The sequence below is a fragment of the Sapajus apella genome, unplaced genomic scaffold (genome assembly GCF_009761245.1).
Source record: "Sapajus apella isolate SASKATOON/1434 unplaced genomic scaffold, GSC_monkey_1.0 scaffold16, whole genome shotgun sequence".
Lineage (NCBI taxonomy): Eukaryota > Metazoa > Chordata > Mammalia > Primates > Cebidae > Sapajus > Sapajus apella.
This window is the reverse complement of record NW_022436956.1, coordinates 26,454,117-26,466,474: the sequence shown is the minus strand read 5'-3', so window position 1 is coordinate 26,466,474 and position 12,358 is coordinate 26,454,117. Positions and strand designations below refer to the sequence as shown.

At 40.9% G+C, this 12,358-nt stretch overlaps 1 protein-coding gene across 3 annotated transcripts in view; it reads right to left on the bottom strand.

Moving 5' to 3' along the window:
• EXPH5 (exophilin 5) overlaps positions 1 to 10,217 on the bottom strand; it is an 82,443-nt gene extending 72,226 nt beyond the window's left edge. For 2 of the 3 annotated variants that reach the window (XM_032285661.1, XM_032285662.1), the window contains exon 1: positions 9,842 to 10,125. In XM_032285661.1, the coding sequence (XP_032141552.1) occupies positions 9,842 to 9,960 (119 nt within the window). In that variant the 5' untranslated portion in view covers positions 9,961 to 10,125. The other variant, XM_032285663.1, reaches the window with a different exon arrangement.
• Positions 10,218 to 12,358: the final 2,141 nt, after the last annotated feature.

The following is a 12,358-nucleotide window of genomic DNA, read 5'->3' as shown; positions in this document are numbered from 1 at the left end:
AAACACAAAGTTTTAAAAACAAAAAATAAAATCGAATGGCTTCTTTAACTCAGTAAAACACCTTTGAGAGTGACACAGGTTGTTGTATTTATAAATAATTCATCTGGCTGGGCACAGTGGCTCACGCCTGTAATCCCAGCACCTTGGGAGGCAAAGATGGGCAGATCACCTGAGGTCAGTAGTTTGAGACTACCTTGGCCAACATGGCAAAACCTTGTCTCTTCTAAAAATGCAAAAAAAAAAAAAAAAAAAAAAAAAGACAACGGAGAAAGCAGGCTACTTGATGTTAAGACCTACTATACTATAAAGCCACAGTAATCAAGATACCGTAGTATTTGTGAAGAAAAAGACATATTGATCGATGGAAAAGAGCAGAGTCCAGAAATGGACTCCAAAATTACAGCAGATTTTTTACAAAGGTGCAAAGGCAGTTTAATGAAGGATAGTCTTTCAACAATGGTGTTGGGATAATTGGGCATTAATATGCAAAAATAAAATAAATCTCATCATAGCTTCACATTTTACATAAAATTTATTTCCAAATGCATCAATGTAAGACATAAGACTATAACACTTTAAAAAGAAATCACAGGAGAAAATGTTTGCAATCTGGGCTGAGGCAGAGTATTCTTAGAATGCTACTAAAAGCATGATTCATAAAAGAAAAAAGTTTGATATGTTGGATTTTGTCAAACTGGAAAACTTTTACTCTACAAAGACGCTGTAGGAGCGTTAAGACAAGCTACAGCTGGGAAGAAAATGTTTGCAAACCTGATGTTCAATAGGACATTTGTATCTAGAATATATAAAGACTTATCAAAATTAACCAATCAGAAAATAAATAACCCAATTAAAAACTGTTAACAGATGCTTCAAAGACAATATATGGAAGGCAAGTAAGTATAAAAAGCATAAAAAGATGTTTACCATTATTAGTCAATAGGGAAATGCAAATTGAAACCTGATGAGATACCCCTACAAACCTATTAGAATGGTTAAAATAAAAAATATTGAAAATACCAAATGCTGGCAAGACTGAAGAACTACTATGCTCTTGTCTGAACGTATGTGTCCCCACAAAATTCATATGTTGAGCCCTACCCGTCAAGGTGATGGTAGTAAGGGATGGGCCTTCAGGGGGTGATTAGGTCAAGAGGGCTCCTCCCTCATGAATGGATCAGTGCACTTCTATAAGAGGCTTGAGAGGAAGCCTTTTCACCCCTTCTACCGTATGAGGACACAGAGAAGACACCCTCTATGAGGAAGGGGACTTCGCCAAGCACAGAATCTACTGGTGCCTTGATCTTGGACTTCCGGGGTCTAAAACAATGAGTAATAGATTCCTGTTGTTTATGAATTTCCCAGTCTAAGGTATCTTGTTCTAGCAGCCTAAACGACAAAGACAGAGATTGGAACTCTTATATACTGTTGGTAGGAATGCAGAATGGTACAGCTGCGGGGAAAACAGTTTGGCAGTTTTTTATAAATTCAAGAATATAATCCAGGAATTCCACTACTAATAAAAATCATGTTCACACAAAAGCCTGCATATGGACGTTTATAGCAGTATTATCCAATATCATCAAAATGTGTAAACAATACAAATGCTCTTCAGTGGGTGAATGGATAAATGAACTGTAGTGCATTCCTATAATGAAATACTAAATACTACTCAGCAATATAATGAAATAAATTATTTATTTATTTGTTCATTTATTTATTTTGAGATGAAGTCTCACTCTGTTGCCCAGACTGGAGGGCAGTGGCACTATGTTGGTTCACTGCAACCTCCACCTTGTGGGCTGAAGCGATTCTCCTGCCTCAGCCTCCCAAGTAGCTGGGATTACAGATGCGCACCACCATGCTTGGCTAATTTTTGTATTTTTAGTAGAGACAGAGTTTCGCCATGTTGCCCAGGCTGGTCTCAATCTGGTCAACATGGCAAAACTTCAAGTGATCTTTCCACCTCAGCCTCCTTGAAGTGCTGGGATTACAGGTGTGAGCGACCTTGCCTGGCCAGAATGAATTATTTATACATACAACAACCCGTGTGACGCTCATTTTACTGAGTTAAAGAAACTATTCTCAAAAGGTTATGTATTCTGTGCTTCCATTTATATAACATTCTTTAAAAGATAAAACTAGATGCTGGGTGTGGTGGCTCACACCTGTAATCCCAGCACTTTGGGAGGCTGAGGTGGGTGGATCACCTGAGGCTGGGAGTTTGAGACCAGCCTGACCAACATAGAGAAACCCCATTTCTACTAAAAATACAAAATTAGCTGGGCGTGGTGACGCATGCCTGTAATTCCAGCTACTTGAGAGGCTGAAATAGGAGAATTGCTTAAACCTGGGAGGCGGAGGTTGCCATGAGCCGAGATCATGCCATTGCACTCCAGCCTGGGCAGCAAGAGCAAAACTCCATCTAAAAAAAAAAAAAAAAAAAAAAAAAAAAAAAAAAAAAAGATAAAACTATAGTAATGAAGAACAAAATAGTGGTTGCCAGGATAAGTTACTCTCTCTCCATCCCCTTTCCTCCCTCAACTGCTGTTAAATGTATTTTTTTCAAAGTTGAAACCAAGGCAAACTCGATCAATATAAAAATATCACGACTCTTTGTTGAGGTGTGGGAAATTTGGTCACTGTCATCCCCCATTTCCTCTTTCATTTAGAAAGCCTAACATACTTTCTAAGGAATGAGGAAGCTGGCTCCTGTGGTCTGTTAATATTTGAAGTACGGCCTTTTAATAGGGTCATTGGCAATGTCAATAAGGAAATACCCCGAGAAGGAGAGGGTGGCGAGCCTATGGCTCTCAAATCTCACAGCTTGGGCAACAGCAATAACTCACTGCAGAAAAACCAAACTGAATGAAGGTGGAGAGAATCCACCCACGTTTACCAAAGACCATGCCTCAGCTAGCACTCCTTACTTCTTAGCCACCTTCTTCTCAATGTTAAGACCCTGCTGTGATAACAGGGAAGGAAAGCATTTTCTTACTAACCTTTACCTGACCTCCTTTTGACCTTCACGTGGCTCTCAGGTTTAAGACATCTGTGCTAATGAGGAACAGAAGTATTTTCTGACTAACCTTAACCTGACCTTCTTTCGCCCTTCACCTGGTTTCCGCAGATCTTTCTTTCCCTTAGTTTGTATTTGCTACAGCAGTAAGTTAAGTTCCATTTGACTAGGAATTGAGTACCCACTAAGTATGTGAGACTCTCCATCCCTCAGATAATCCCTGACCCCAAGGAATCAAGGTTGATGTATGACTTACCGTGTACCAACTTACCTGTGCACACATTAACATTGTAAAGAAAAGGACAAGGGCAGAAAAACATTTAGACATTTTAAAAAAGAAATTTACCTTTAAAAGATACTTATTTTTAAAGATATTTTAAAATATTCTTTTACCTTCATAAAAGACGTTTATGAAAGTAAAAAATCAAACATTCTGTATATTTTTTCTTTTTAAAATTTTCTTTTTCTTTTTTTTTTCTAGTTCCAGTCCAAACATTCTGTACTTATTATCCAAAGAAACAGTGTCATTATTATTATTTGTTTGTTTTGAGATGGAGTTTTGCTCTTTTTGCCCAGACTGGAGTACAATGGCACGGTCTCAGCTCACTGCAACTTCTACCTCCCAGGTTCAAGCGATTCTCCTGTCTCAGCTTCCCAGGTAGCTGGGATTACAGATGCTGGCCACCGTGCCTGGCTAATTTTTATATTTTTAGTAGAGATGGGGTTTCACCATGTTGGCCAGGCTGGTCTTGAATTCCTGACCTCAGGCAATCTGCCCATCTCGGCTTTCTGAAGTGCTGGGATTACAGGCGTGAGCCACAGTGCTTGGCCTATTTTTAATAACATATGATAACTAAAAAATAAAACAGTAGTAAAAGAGTTAAAGTCCCTTTAAATATCATTCCCCAAAGATAACCATTTTAACAGTATAAAGTTTAAGAACTTTATATCAGAAAGCATATGTGCATTTTTTAACATAAATGGTTGCCAGCAATTTCCTTCCATATAGGCGGATGGTACTAGTTATCCTCCCATATCCATTATGCTATTTTCCTTAGTAATAACATCTCCAACTTTGAGCTGGGTATTTGACTACCTGGAATTGTGTGGTTTTTATTTTTATGGTCAGTGGAAATAAAATAGCAAGAGTTTTAAAGTGAATAGATCCCAGTCTGGGTTCTGTTACGAGCCAGATGGGCCAGGTGAGGAAAGGCACTTCAACTTTTTGGTACTGTAGGAGGCAGCACCGCGCAGTGGTTGTGTGGAGATGGAGTTCCCACATCTGACACTCCCTCGCAGTATCATCGCAAGCATGTCACTTTCCCTCTCTAAGCTTCCTCTGTCAAACGGAGATAAAGACAGCCCTTAACTCATCAGGCTGCCGTAAGAATTAAATGAGATAGTGCACACAAAGAGCTTAGCATGGGTCAATGCTCAACAAACGTTAGCGATTATTGCAGTTGTTTTATTAGCTTTTGAAAAAGAAGATAATAATACTCGCTTTATCAGGTTGAAGATGAGGATAAAAACAAACAGATATGAAAGATTGTATATGCTAAAAGAGTTACAATAGCACTAAGCTTAAAAAGAACACTGCTTCTTGGCATTGGAATATGGAACTATATTATTATAGTAGTTCTGCGCCTATTGCCTATGCAGACCAATCCACAGGAGTAACTAGATAGGAGAATATATCTGAGAGAAAGTTCTCCCTCAGTTTAAAGGAATTAACTAAATTGGATGCCATTGGAAAGTGCAGACACCTCAGAAATCCATATTAATCGGATACCTTGGTATGCATCAGAACACGCTCAAGCCTCTTGAGCGTACTTGTGACTCCAGGCATTGTTCTCCTGGTCCTTTTTCCAAGCCACACAGGGCTGCATAAGGGCGAGCTACGTTTATATGAACACTTCATCTTACCCATTCTATTGCCAATGAAAACCTTTCATAGACTGAAGCCATTTGGGGTAGAATCCGCGTTTTATACTCCACTGTATTCTCAGGGCCAACCCAGTGTCTGGCACACAGTAAAAGCCAAATCAGTAGACATCCAGTGTCTCTAGAAAGTCTGCCCCTTAATCAGAAGCAGATTTCACAGGCTGGGAGAGGAGAGGGCAGAATGATTAGTGGAGACAGGAGGCTTGTGTATCTGGCTTTTAATCTCTTCCAGATATGGCAGCTACCACCAGCTACAGACCACTTCATGACTTTGACACATATAGTCCCCTTCAGAACTGTGCTCAAGGATGTTAGTGTAAATCAATCAGAAACAACTAAATTCTGGAAAACTCTCCCGGGCTGCAATCTTGCCATGGAGCAAAAAATGGTTTAAATCTAGACATGCCATTTAAAACCTTGATTACACCAGGCACTGTAACATCTCACAATTTATAGTTTTCTGCAATTGGAAAAATAAACATTTTGGATTTACTGATATTTCTTCTGTAAGCTGACAGGGAGACATAAATCTTTCGGTCCTTCTCTATTTCAGATTTCCATTCAGGAGAGCCAGTGGTGGAGGTGGGGATGAGATACGTAATTATGGTTTTCAAAGACTTGTAAAAAGTTAGATGCTTTTCAGGTTATATGTATGTTTAACATAGCATGTATGTAATATGTTTTACATATGTATGCATAACATGTATAACATACATACATACATATATACATGTATACATACATACATATATATATATATATGGAAAGAATACAGGTTTTGATGCCAGATAGATTTAGGTTCAAATTTCCTGATGTTTATGAGCTGTGTGACCTTAGGCAAGTTCCTTAATATTGCCAAATTTCAGTTTTACTTCCGTAAAAAGCCATTAATACCCCAAGAAACGGTTGTGAGGATTATTCAACGTTGATGAATAAAATAGTTTTGAGATAGACCTGGATTTTAAATTGTGGCTCCATCGCTTACCTTGGACAAGACACTTGACCTTTTAAAATTGTTTCCTTCTCTGTGAGATGAGAATATACCTAAAGAGGTTATTGGAAGGATTAATTGACTCTGTATAACATGTTTAGTACAGTGCCTAGCCTGAAGTAAGGGCCTATAAATGTTAGCTGTCACTATTACTACAATAATTACTATTATTACATAAAAAGGTAGCACTTAATATATGTTAGTGTGGCCATCTCCTCCACCTTAATCTCTTACTAACGAGAAATATCCAAGAATTGGACAATTGGGTCAAGCGTAAAGCTTATCTTGATAGATATTGCCATAATTCTCACCAAAAGGCTTGTAATCAACATATGATGACGTTAACAATGTGCAGAATCTACCCATTTCATTTCAACCCTCACTAACATTTTTTTGTTATTTTTAAAGGGGCAGCATGGTATCTCAAGATTACTTCAATTTTCATTTATTACTGTGAGGGTGAACATTTTCCTAACTGTTATGTTTACTGTTTGCATATTTTCGAGTGTGAATAATTTATTTCTATCTTTTGCCTATTTATCAGTTTGAATCTTGGTGTTTTTCTTAAAAATTTGAATAAACTTATATTAGAAACATTATTATATTTAATGCAAATACTTTTCTGGTAAGTTGGAGCCAGAGAGGTCTGGTACAGATGAGGGGAGATCAGGAGAAAGTTCTGTGTGTTCAGGAACTTTCTGTGGGTGGGGCTGCTGCCTTCTTCTGCATGATGAACTCAACTACTCTCACAGCTTTAACATCCATCTCAGACATTTTTGGCCCTGCATGACACTGTAGTTCTTTGTTTTTTTTTTAAAATTTTATTTTTAGCTACAGGGTCTCCACTCTGTCACCCTGGCTGGAGTGGAACAATCATAGTTCACTGCAGTCTTGAATTCTTAGACTCAAGGGATCTCCCCACCTCAGCCTCCTGAGTAGCTAGTACTACAAGTATGTGCCATGATGCCAGGCTAATTTATTTTTAATTTTTGTTGTAGAGACAGGGTCTGGCTGTGTTGACCAGACTGGTCTCAAACTCTTGACCTCAGTCTTCCAAAGCGCTGGGATTACAGGCATGAGGCACTGGGCCCAGCCCCAACACTGTAGTTCTAGATTGCTAACTATAGAGTGCGTGTATTTCTTCTTAGTTGTCTTGTAGATACCTTAAGCCTATAATAGATATAAATGAACTCATAAGTTATTCCCCAACCTGCTAACTTTCTAAACTTCCCCATTTGGACCTTTATTGCTCTAGTCAAGAGATCTTGAAGCTGTTTCTTAATACAGTAAAAAGGCGTCCCAGAGTCTCTCAGGCCTGTTGAAGCATCTCTTTTTGGTTATTTTTCATATACGCCAAGGCATAACAGAATGCAATTATACTTTTGAGTTATAAGTAATGTGTTCTGATTTTTGATTTGGAAAATATGATCAAACATATCAAGAAAATGAGCAGAAGAGGCAGCCAAGTTGACATGTTGTCTCAGGCCCTTTCTGTAGGCCAATATCTGCTACTGAAATGAATACTTGTGAGCCTGAAGTGGGTAGGCACAACAGTCCCATGGAGACGGCAAGCCAGACACGGGTATTCAATAGTGGAAGAGGGGAATTAATCAGGGGAAAAGACAGAATAATTGCTTTGGGCATTTGGTCCACACATCTACTTTCCTTAAATGATTTTTTGGATTTTAATGGTGATATTTTTCAAAATATTTGGGCAATTAAATATTTTTAATATTTAGTATAATACAGTATTGATTTTGCTTTAGCATTATGGATTTTTCTGTTGTGCTTCCATTAGGATGTGAGTACCATGAAATTAGAAAATGTGTTTTCACCTTCCTTCTAATGCCCAGCCCAATGGTTTTGTGGCGATACATGTGCTTCGTGTATATCTATGTGGAGATCGAGTTCCCTCTAAAGTCAACTGAAGTGGGCATCATGAGTTGCAATAGAGAAAACACAACAAGGCAAGCATCAGGTCAAAAATAAAAAGTCAAAAGATCACATCTTAAATGAGAGCTTCTCTTTTTTATTTTAACTCTCCTCTCAATTTCCCCAAATACACAATGGATCACTTAAGAAGTCCCATCCTGGCTAGGCACGGTGGCTCACGCCTGTAATCCCAGAATTTTGGGAGGCTGAGGTGGGCGAATCACCTGAGGTCAGGAGTTTGAGACCAGCCTGACCGATACGGAGAAACCCTGTCTCTACTATAAATACAAAACTAGCCGGGTGTAGTGGCTCATGCCTGTAATCCCAGCTACACAGCAGGCTGAGGCAGGAGAATTGCTTGAACCTGGGAGGCGAAGGTTGCGGTGAGCTGAGATCACACCATTGCACTCCAGCCTGGGCAACAAGAGTGAAACTCTGGCAAAAAAAAAAAAAAAAAAAAAAAAAAAAAAAAAAAAAACCATCCTCTTCAGAGTCAAGAAACGCTTCCAGTAACACACACTGAGAATAACTGCAGTTTCTTAGTGCCTTTGGAATATGCATTGAAATTCCGTGCAGTTCTGAAGTTCTTCTTCCCAGAATTAGGTGCGCCGTGTGTGGTGCATGTGCATATGTGTAGGTACATGCACGTGGGTGTGTGTGGGTGTGGCATACTGTTCTCATAAAGGCACATTTTCCATACTGTTGGGGCGGGGGATGATAAAGTTACTTTTTCTCAAGGCAGACTATGATGGTATGAAACCCACATTCCCCAACCTCAAATATTCCTTTATCTCACAAAGAGTCATGTTTCGGGGAGAAGGGTGAAGTCAGGGCATTGAGTTTAGTATATACTAATTCTTTCTACAAAGACCAACTAGATTTTCCAGTTTGAAGAGGGTCCTTGGAGGGTTTCTTTTTCGGAGGTCGGGGACAGGCAGGTGGGGATATTTAGAAAGAATTGGGAACCCGGTATTCACAATAGCAAGCAGCTGATCATAAAACAAAATGACTCGCTAAATTCCAATCAATGGCACACAGTGTGGCCTGAGAGTGATATCCTGAATTCCCTTCCACAGTTGTCTAGAGAAGGACTTAGATAAACATATGCCAATATTGGCGAGAGAGTCCCTTTAATTCATTCCAGCACTTGCCCCACACTTCCCCAGCAGAAAAACTGGTTGATTTACAGCCCAGGTAATTATCTGTGTCTCTGGATTTCATTCCTTAGTAACATCCCTCACCTACAACAATGTGTAGTAAGGTCAAGTGTGAAATTCCGCAGAAACTCGCTCCCCACAGCACCACACACAAGGAGACCCACTCCTTTAGCCACCCCTGTGAGTCCAAGTCCCATTCGCCCACAAAGAAGCCTCTATTTGACAAATTCCTCGAGCTCCTGCCCTTGGGGTGGGGACTTTTCGCCTCCCGTGAGGTGCTCCTGCCCGCGTGGGGTGGAGAGATGCACCTCTGGTGCGGAGAGAAAAGTGTGTTAGGCGAGGGTGGAAGCTCTGCGGGACCCGTGCGAGCACGTGGGTGCGCGCGGGCCGCGGAGTGAGCAGCAGCCAGGATTCCGCTCCAGATCGCGCCCCCGCCCCATTTCAGTGCCTGGAACGGCCCACGCCCCGGGATGGCCCAGCAGACACCCAGCACAGCGCAGCGTCACTATGCGGCCCCCGCAGCGCACCGACCCCCAGCCTGTTCGACCCCAGACCCACAGCCGAGCCCGTCTGCATGCGGTGTACGGAGAGAGTACCGATCAGGCATCCCAAAGTCCTTTAGAGAGCAACTCGGCGCAGTTCCCTCTCCCCGACCCGCAGCCTCCGCAGCAGCTGTCCGGAGCACCCCCTCGGCCCCCCAACCCCGGGCAGGTGCCCCGCGCAGGCTCCGCGCCTTCCCCGCCGACCCCCGGCCCCTGCGGGACCCAGGCCCAGGACAAGAGAAACGAATTTGCACCGTACCTGATCCTGTCCTTCTCGGCCCTCCGTAGCTCCTCGTTTCTTTCCAGCACCTGAAGGATCTTCCTAGCCTCTTCGTCATTTAAGAAACTGAAATCAAACCCCGGAGGAACTTTCGTCATTTTCTTTACTGTGTGTGAGTGAGTTACACTTAAGTTCCTTGGCGCCTCGTGTTAGGAAGGCATTTTTCAACATATACAAGACCAGTTTCAAAAACTTGATCCCACAGCCAATAATAAGTCCGCCCCTTTGAAAATCTAAAACCACAAACCCAGGGAACGGCCCACACCTACAGGGCTCATATTGACAACACCTTAATGACATGTTTCTCTCAACCTGTCCAACCGAGATGCAAAGTGAACGGCTTGAGGGAGAGAGGGGACCAATCCCGTTCCAAGGGTGGCGGGCCCTCTCTCGTCCCCTCCCTTGTCCCCTCCCTTGTCCCCTCCCTTGTCCCCTCCCTTGTCCCTTCCCTAGTCCCCTCCCCCTTCTCCTCCCGTCACCCTCCCCGCCCCCTATTTGAGTTGTTAAGCAAACAAGGCTATATAATTCTGCCTCTAAGTGAGGCGGAGGCTGTTTTGGCCCCAAAGTATTTGCTTTTGCTGTTTGCTCGCACAACTTGAGCTTGACTAGTAGAAGGAGAGAAAAAGGAGATTCATGAGGAATCGTCCCTTTGAATAATTAAGAGCCCATAGAAAACAGAATTGCAAGTAGGATTTGTAACTGGCAAAAGAATTACTTTATTTGAAATATCAGAAAGAACTAAACTCACTACACTGACTGTGAATGAACCTGACTGAAGGGCGGAAATTAGCGTATCCTTGGAAACGAATTCTTTGCCAAGCCTCTCATCCCATAGACATCCCCCACCTCCTACATCCACTGTCCCACAAAACTCATTCTCAGATTTTAGAAACAAATAAACAAAACTGTTTGTGGTATTTTAGGAGAAGACAGCCCAGAAGCAAAGGAAGGTAGAAAACGCCTGTTAAAAGTTTTCTGTATGATTTTATCATCATCTTAATAAACTCAGAGAAGTAATACAAGTGCCAGTTAAAAATTCCTAATCCTCTGGTGAAAGCAAAAGGTAATCCTATGAAGCCACAGAAATAGCTTTCCTAGAAAGTCGATTGTTCCACAATGGAATAAAGAATAATAGAAATTTCCAAAGATATTCACATATATACATTTGTTTAAATTATCAAGGCTTTTACAGAAAACATGTTTTTATCTTGGCTTCACTTCCTACACAAAAATAACTTTGTCAGATTGACTTTCCTGCCCCACAGCCTTAATTTGGTCATTTTAAAGACGGTGGTGATGATTGCTAATGTATAAAATGTACTTCTACATTTATCATTTCTTTTAAATCCAATTAAAATTTTGTATCTGTACAAGAACATGATATCAAAAATTGCCATTTCTGTTTTGGTCTCTGGGCTACCCCACTTGATCGTCATTATTTAAAACATGGCTAGGCAGCTAGCTGCCATTCAGACAACTTTCTGTGGGTGTCTGTTGTTTGTGTTAACCAGGAACCAATTCTATTCACCCATGGTGTACACAACACAGAACTCCTTTATAGTGTCTGTATTAATGATTATGTTTTGGGAGTGTGTCTTGTATATGGTATCCAAATTTTCTAGTGTGTTCATTTATTCAGCATACACAAGGGACTTTTAAATATGGACACTGGTGGGCTTTTACACTGTTTCCAGTATCTCCGTGAATTAATTTCAACCAACATATTCTCGTGCCTATTACATGAAGGCATCATACACTGTGAACAAGAGTCCTTGTCTTTAGAAAGTTTGTAATCCAGTGGGAGAGATACACAAATAGAAAGATGACTACATATCAAAGAAGAATATAATAGAGGAATAAAGAAAATTCCCTGCACGCACAGAAAAGTAAATGCCAACTGAGTGGATGGGGAGAGAATACAGTATTTAGGTTGCTTCATGAAGAGTCAGATTTCAACAGGAAGAAATAGAGGATGGTGGGAGGAGATGTGTGAGGCTATTCTAGGCAAGGGATCGTTATGCTGAATAGCAGAAGTACAGTCTAGGAATCTTCTCATATTCCCTCAACCTCTCTGACTAATGGCCAGATTGAACAAAAGCTTGGAAGCTAGAAAATACTGGAGCATGTTCAGGGATTGGTAAGTGATTTGCTTTGGCAGAGCATGTAGTCTCAACAGGGGTAAAATCTTCCTCTTTTTATGTAGAAACCACAAATATACATGTACTTCACAGATATACAGTATATCTGTAGTATTAACATTGCATGAGGGAGGTGATTGCCAAAGTAAGTTCTAAAAAGGTTCATAGTGGGGACAGTAATGAGAAAGGGATTTAGAAACACTGGGTTGAGGTGAGCTCATCTATGAATGCCATGTGATGAAATCTAGACTTCATTGTGTAAGTACTGAGGAGCTAACACAGGTTTTGAGGGTAATAACGATACAGTTAAAATGGAACTTTGGGCAGATTGCTCTGATAGCAGTAGACAAGAAGAGCA